The sequence below is a fragment of the Bidens hawaiensis genome, unplaced genomic scaffold (genome assembly GCF_021521415.1).
Source record: "Bidens hawaiensis isolate Kalapana, Puna unplaced genomic scaffold, B.hawaiensis_p1.1 tig00073626_1, whole genome shotgun sequence".
Classification (NCBI taxonomy): domain Eukaryota; kingdom Viridiplantae; phylum Streptophyta; class Magnoliopsida; order Asterales; family Asteraceae; genus Bidens; species Bidens hawaiensis.
In genome coordinates, this window is record NW_027502809.1 from 1,074 (window position 1) to 8,681 (window position 7,608).

Below are 7,608 nucleotides of genomic sequence, written 5' to 3' on the forward strand. Positions count from 1 at the left end.
CTATGCAATTAATGCAATACAATTTTTTTCATTTCCATTCATGAATGATAAAATAAAAAATATATTGTTGTGAGAATCAAACTCCATACCTTGCTTTTAAAATGTTTGTGGCTAACCAACTCAACTAAAATAAATTGATGCGAAGACTATTTTTTTTTCTTAATTGGTATAGATTCACAACTTTTCATTTAAATTTCTTTTAAATACAAATACAAATTATTCTTAATATATGTATTTTAGAAAATTATTTATGTCTATAAATCCATAAGATATTTTATTATTTATATCATTAAATTTAATTTTTTGTTTTATTTTTAAACCATCAGTGTATCTATCCTAATAGAATATTGGTATATTGGTTTATTGGTTTTTAATGATCATAACTATTGTCTTTTGGTCGCCGGAAACCTTAGAACCATCGTCGGAATCGGTTGATGGAGCTCAAGTGGTGGTAGTTGGTTTGCGGTAAGTCAATTGGCGGTGGTTCGGTGTTCATGTGGTGTTTTCCGTCAACAGATTCGAATGCCAAAAACGTTTTCCCGACGACCTGAAACTAACGGCGTTAGGATTCTGTTAGTCACGAACTATTAAAAACAAATACTTCAAAAGCTGAGACCATCATTAGCCAATTCATTGATTGAGAACAGCAGTGACCAAAAGGAAATATTCCCGAAAATATACATAGCATATTCATTCATTGAGTCAAACCACGTTGGCGGACTTTACATTACCCTTCCGATGGACCTCAACCACAAGCAGATTGATAAAGCTCGTCGGGACCTTCGCGCCTTCATCGCTAACAACAATTGTGCTCCCATCATGCTCCGATTAGCGTATCATTTCTTTTCTTTTCTTATATTCTATTCTATTTAATTAATCCTCCCGTTTTTATTATGATGATGATGATGATGTTGTAGGTGGCATGATGCTGGAACATATGATGTGAACACCAAGACCGGAGGCCCGAATGGCTCTATTAGAACCCAGGAGGAGTATACTCACGGCTCCAATAATGGATTGAAGATTGCTATTGACTTTTTGTGGTCATTAATCATTCAACTTACATATTCTTATTTTAGGGATCATATGATAATTCGCTAAATCAAGGCTAATTTATTCTACTTCTTTAATTTTAATGAATTTGTAATAGTAAGGTCAGTTGATATTTATTTTGTTGTAAATGCTAAACTGTGACACTGTTTCTAGTCAATAGCATTTTTTGAAACTGGTGAGGTTTGTGTATTGGCCAATAATAATCCTACCTTTGAAAATCCTCGCCAAAGGTCCAACCTTTCGACTATTTCTCTCCCAATGGGCATCCGTTAAAAAACACTTAATGCTGCTAAGTGTTTTTTCCGAATTTCAAACCGATGTTTTTAGGGCTTTTGATCGGAAGAAAGATACTAGTCGACTTATGTAAAACTTATCTCAAAACGTTGATTCAAATGGCTTGATTTTTGTTAATTGGAAATTCAAACACCCGAATTGATTCACTGTTTCGTCCTTTGGATCACCTTTTCGAGATAATTTTTATATCAGTCGACTCGTATCCTTCTTCCGATCAAAATCCCTAAAACATCGGTTTGAAATTCGGATAAAAACTTAACGACGCTAAGTGTTTTTTAAAGGAAGTTCATTGAGAGAAAAATAGTCAAAAGGTTGGACCGTTGGCAGAGATTTTTAAAGGTGCGATTATTATTGGCCAATGCATTAAAAGGTGGGATCATTTATTCCAATTTGCCTATACTGCTGGAATGTGATCTTAATTCCTCAAATGATTTAATAAGATTGATATTGATTTCTGTGGTAAATCGATTTATCATAGTTCAATTGAAGTAATATATTACCAACTTTTACACTAATTGAAGCTCAAATTAGGCTTCTGTGTGTCACACAAAAGTTCAAATTAGGTTTTTGTGTGAAAAGTAGATTAGTTCTTTAATTTCATGAATTAGTAAGGTTTGTTGATATTCATTTTTGTGGTGATTACTCAAATCACTTACAAAGGCTGATATTATACTGTTGGAATTTGATCTTAATTTTTTAAATGAATTAGTAAAGATTGATAGTATACTATTAAAGTTTGATGGTAATTACTCAAGTGATCTTATTTAATGTGAAGTTGTACTGTTAAGTTTCATGTTGATCACTCGGTAGGATCTTATTTTCATTTGTACTATGATTGGGGCAAAATGATTGCTCCTTCAGCTTTATTTTTATTTTTTATCAATGCAAATCAGGAGGCACCTTTGTTACTAAAAGAAAAACTTGGGCATTATTTTTAGTTTTTGCTAATAAATTTCTTTTGGCTCAGGACTGTTTACTAGTACAACTATTATTAGTTTCTTACGCATGTAGTGCTTTTGTATCAAATGCTAGTAAGTAAGAATTTTGAGTTTAAAAAGAATTAAATGCTAAAAATGATTTATAAGGTTCTTGTGATTTCAAGGTTATTTCTTCAATCAAGTTTTTTGTGTCAATGGTGCATATTTGTTGTGCTTGTGTTTTAATCCTAATTAGTTGTGGGCATTTATCTTGCTACAATTGATATTTGCTTCTACTAAGATACAAATATTGACTTGAGTAAACCACTTGTGATATTTGTTACTTCAATGAAGATATTTTTTTTTTGCATATTGCAGAAGAAATAAAGTCCAAATATCCAAGGATTACATATGCAGATCTATATCAGGTGAACTCAGTTATACATTGGTACTATTTAGTTTCATTTCTATAAATTTAGACATAAACGCTTCTTGGTGATTGAGATATATTAAGAGATATAATTCCAGATTATTGTTTGTGGTGACTTAGCTCCTATTCTATAACACACACACACACACAAGCACGATACATGACATATGAAAGTGTAACCTGTTATTGACCATGAAAGACACTGTTTGTAGCTTGCCGGAGTTGTCGCTGTGGAGGTTACTGGTGGCCCAACTGTGGACTTTGTTCCTGGTAGAAAGGTATCTTGGAATTTATAACATTTTTGTTTTTCAAGTTTTTATGTTGACTAGTCTTATGTATTTTTCTTTTGAAAGGGGACTAGTCTTTTTTATGTATTATCCTATCTTCTGTCGTTTTTCTAGGATTCAAAGATCTCTCCCAAGGAAGGCAGACTCCCAAATGCTACCAAAGGTTTTGGATCCTACTTTTATATATTATTCATAATCATATGTAGCAAATGGTGTCTCTTTTTAAAGAGCTTCTTGGTATACATGATGTTTCCAGGAACAACTTTGAAGTTTTCATTTACATTACTAAAAGTAGAGAAGCTTACATGATCACCTGTGTGTACACACATACACATAGTGTCGGGGATATGATGTTGTAGGGGAAGATAATCGTGAACGGTTTTAAAGCATGAACGAACATAGATAATATCTTTTGGGACTTTCCAACATGAAAAATTCCTAACTAAAATTTTCACAAATTTCAAGTTTTCAACAAGTGAATGTGTTACTCGTTAGTAAGGAAAGACCTGAATTAATCGAATAGTCAGCTAAAGAATATACTTTAAAACAAGAAAACTTAATCCTAACTCTGGCATTCTGGCAATAATTATAACTGTTAGCTAATTAACTTTAAGTATTTGACTCATTTGAAGTAAATTTAGATTAATTTGTGCCTGTTTATCTACTATGAAGGGAACATTTGGTTCTAGTGCTTTTGCTTTTAGATAGTGTTCTTATTAACCAATCTGGTTCTATCATGCACATGATTCGGGAGTTTATTATGCATAGCTGTAATGAATCACTAGAACAAAAGTGTGTTTTGGTTCATCGCCCATGAAAGCAGCCATTGGCTAATTGCAGTCTTTTTTCAACTAAATACCAGTTTGCATTAACCTTTGCATGGTGTTCACAGTGCAACCACTTCTTAGTACATAAAACATACTTTGCATCATAGTCTTCTTCCATGGTACCCTGAGGGCCTACTGTTATGATTAAATGGCTTATGCTCACAAATGAATTCAAGTATTCTATGATCTTTTATGAAGTCTAAACATAAGGGGTTTTTTCAGAATCAATCCATGCTAGATGATAAAGTTTGGTTAGGAAGATAAATCCTAACCAAAGATGAGTAAGTAAATCTTAATTTGAACTCTAAGATAGAATAAATGCATTTGAGCTCCTATACGATTCTGAAGACAGAAAATAGAAATATGTCACTTTGTCATTGGACCCTTTCGGACTGACCATGTGAATTTTATTAAATTCGTACAACCTAAAGCAAGTTTGGCAGAATCCGAAAGATGGTTGTTTATGATGACATGATCACATTGGTTCATGAGATGATATATATCTTTTAAAGTTGGCTCCCCTTATTTGTTAATTGTTATGCATGACAGGAGTAGAGTGTAGATATGTTTCCAGTACTTGCTATGGTTGTTACTTTCATTAATATGGTAGTATACTGATGTAAATATCATTTACATTCTTGTACTGAAATCGTGATATACTAATTTAGGTGCACCACACTTGCGGGACGTATTTTATCGCATGGGTTTATCTGACAAGGATATTGTAGCCCTGTCAGGAGGACACACTCTGGTAAGTTGCTAATTACCTGTTATAATAATACCTTAATGTCCGGGCCACATCCAAGAATCGTTAAAACTTTTTGGGCCGAAGGCAAGAAAAAATTTGGGCCTTAAGTAAAATGGCTTTTTTAGTTCGGTTTAAACAATTAAAATTTTAAATGGGCTTATTGGATTATGGTTTGGGTTGTGCAAAAAAGTTTTTTCTTTTTTGTAAAATGGGCTTAAATGAATTGGGTGATGGGGCCAAAAGCCTCCCCCCCCGGGCGCGCCTCCTCTCTCCCCTTCAGAGTCGTCCCTGCTTAATGTTCTTCTGGCAGGGTATTAGGGTCAAATCCGGCTTCTACTTGTTTTCTCCCATATTATTTAATTATTTTTATCATATGCTTAGATATAAAAATAGTTATTACATATATATATATATAGATATATATTAAATAAAAAATATATAAGTAAAAGGCTTGATTAAACTCGCGAGCCGGTTTAGGCTTGAGCTCGATATGTGAAGCTTGGGCTTGCGCTCGTTTATTAAGTGAGCCTTATTAAAAGCACAAGCTTGTTTAAGCTCGGCTCGATTCGACTTTTTAACGAGCCGAGCTCGAGTAGCTCACAAGCTCCACTCATTTACACCCCTAGGGTCCTGTGAGTTTTTCGAGTGACAGGTTCTCATAGCTACCAATAAAAAGTTCGTGTTTGAGTTGTCTAAACATAATTCTGTAACTCTAACGATGCAGGGAAGAGCACATGCAGATAGATCAGGCTTTGAAGGCCCTTGGACTAGCGAACCGCTGAAATTCGATAACTCATATTTTGTGTATAACTTACTCAACCTTAATTTTCATTTGTTCTTTATGCTAAAGTAATAACAGTATCTTCTTTTAATTAAAATGACATTAATATTGTGTAACCAGGGAACTTCTGAAAGGAGAATCAGAGGGGCTTTTGAAACTTCCGACTGACCTCGCATTGCTGGACGATCCTGTGTTCCGCCATTATGTTGATCTATACGCTAAGGTAATTTCTTGTATTTAACTATAATAATTATAAACAACTAGCACTCGGTCCCACTAACCGTCCTTTAATCGAGTAGGTAGGTATCCTTAACTACTAAAATGGGAACATATGAACAAACAAACTTAAATCCAAAATACAGTTGTGTGATTGGTTTGCCTAGATTGACAGTTGGGACCCTCTCTGGATTATTGACTACTGGTCTGCTTCCATTCTTCATTTTTAACTGTCCCCACCCTATCAACCTTGTAATAATAGCAACTCACATGTTGCCACCAACCTTTGTCATATAAAACTAAATCCTCCTGGATATAACATGACTTAGATTCCATCTCATACCAATAGTTGTATAGTACAATCTTTACGCCTCACTTTATCTCTCTAATTAATAATAAGAGAAAATTACAAAAATGTCATATATGATATAAAGTGGATACAAAGAATAAACTAGATTTATGAAAAAAAGTTTGTGCGCGGCAAAAATTTCACAAATCAATAAGAAAGGTAGAATATAAAGTTGTTAGGATTTGCAAATTTTGAAGGTCATGTCTTGTAGACGTGCAATAATTTCACCTATTTAATGACTACTGAGGTAACTAACTTATTTGATTGATATACACCCAACCAAAACTTTTTTCTTTGAATAGCAAATCTATTTCCACCTAAAATCCTCCTAATGTTGCATTTTATACTCCCAACCGAAACTAAAAAGTTCATATATACCTAGCTATAATGAATTTGTACTTAATGACCATTCTACCCTTTCCATTATATTTGTTTAAACCTTATTTTTTATTTGGATTATGATAAGCAAGATGGATATATGAGCTTTTAAAGTTTTAAAAAAAAATGGGTAGAAAAAAAAAAGTTGAAGTCAAAGCTGGGCATATATGAAATTTTAAGCTTTAGAAAAATAAGGGTAAAATGGTCAGCTAATTTGTTTTTGTGAATAGGGTATATTTGATATTTTAACTATTCTGTAAATATATATGATATTTTTAGTTTTCCATGGGCATATATGGTACTTTCTAGGGTATATATGAAATCCCTCAATGATTTTCGGATTTGTAAGTTTCAAGTCATTTATTGTGATACACAAATATAAAGTAGATACGTGATAATTTCATGACTTTAGAGTTCACAACTTGTTTGAAATGGACACTGACGTGTAAATAAATACCCAATAAACGATTGTTCTCATGATTTTCTCAAATATCAATTCTCAGCTTTTGAATTCTCAAAACATCCTTGTAATTATACGAGGTTGTCAAGCTCTTATCTTATGTTCCTTGATGTTCAGGACGAAGATGCATTTTTTAATGATTATGCAATATCACACAAGAAACTATCTGAATTAGGGTTCAACCCAAATGCTAAAAAGGTAGCCGACAGCGTCGTATTGGCACAAAGTGCAGTTGGAGTTTTGGTGACTGCTGCTGTTGTGATTCTTGGTTACGTTTATGAAGCCCGCAAAAGGACCAAGTAAACAAACAAACCGTCAAATTTTAAGCAAGGTGCAAGGTTCGACACGGGTTACAAGCTTGTGTACAATTGTTTTCCTGAATCCTGGATCTACTGAAAGGATTCATACCTAAACATATTACAGTTATTGAGAATTTGACTTTGTGTTTGATTAATCAGTACGCAAAATAATGGAGTCATTAATGTTTCCACCAGAATGTACCAACTTAAATTCCTTTGTCTCGACTCAGGTTTGTTAATTAATATATTAAGTTTTAGATCTGATCACATGCTATGCTGGTTTAATTGGTTTAAATTATATTTGTTGAGTTATTATTAATTCCTTCATTTTAAATTATCAGACAATAAGTTGTATTAAAAAGTGTTTTGTTGTTTGAAAGTATTCGAGGTACCGTTAAACTATTTTTTTGATGAATTTAAAATAATATGTTCCTTAAAATTTAAATTAAGCTGTTTTTTAGTACTTCGTTTGTAATAGATATATATTTGAAATGTTACTGTGATTTCTAGAGTAATCAGATTAAAATGGGAATTATTTTGTCAACCTACGGAAATCTTTAATTGTTAGG

General features: G+C 33.0%; 1 protein-coding gene across 1 annotated transcript; it reads left to right on the plus strand.

Moving 5' to 3' along the window:
• Nucleotides 1-609: 609 nt before the first annotated feature.
• On the plus strand, nucleotides 610-7,301 carry LOC143606224 (L-ascorbate peroxidase 3-like; the record flags this gene model as incomplete). The annotated part of the gene is made up of 9 exons (XM_077082061.1): nucleotides 610-833; nucleotides 918-1,036; nucleotides 2,637-2,692; nucleotides 2,907-2,972; nucleotides 3,096-3,144; nucleotides 4,477-4,559; nucleotides 5,281-5,360; nucleotides 5,458-5,560; nucleotides 6,858-7,301. Coding segments are annotated over 9 exons (966 nt in total), but the record flags the coding sequence as incomplete, so codon positions are not given.
• Nucleotides 7,302-7,608: the final 307 nt, after the last annotated feature.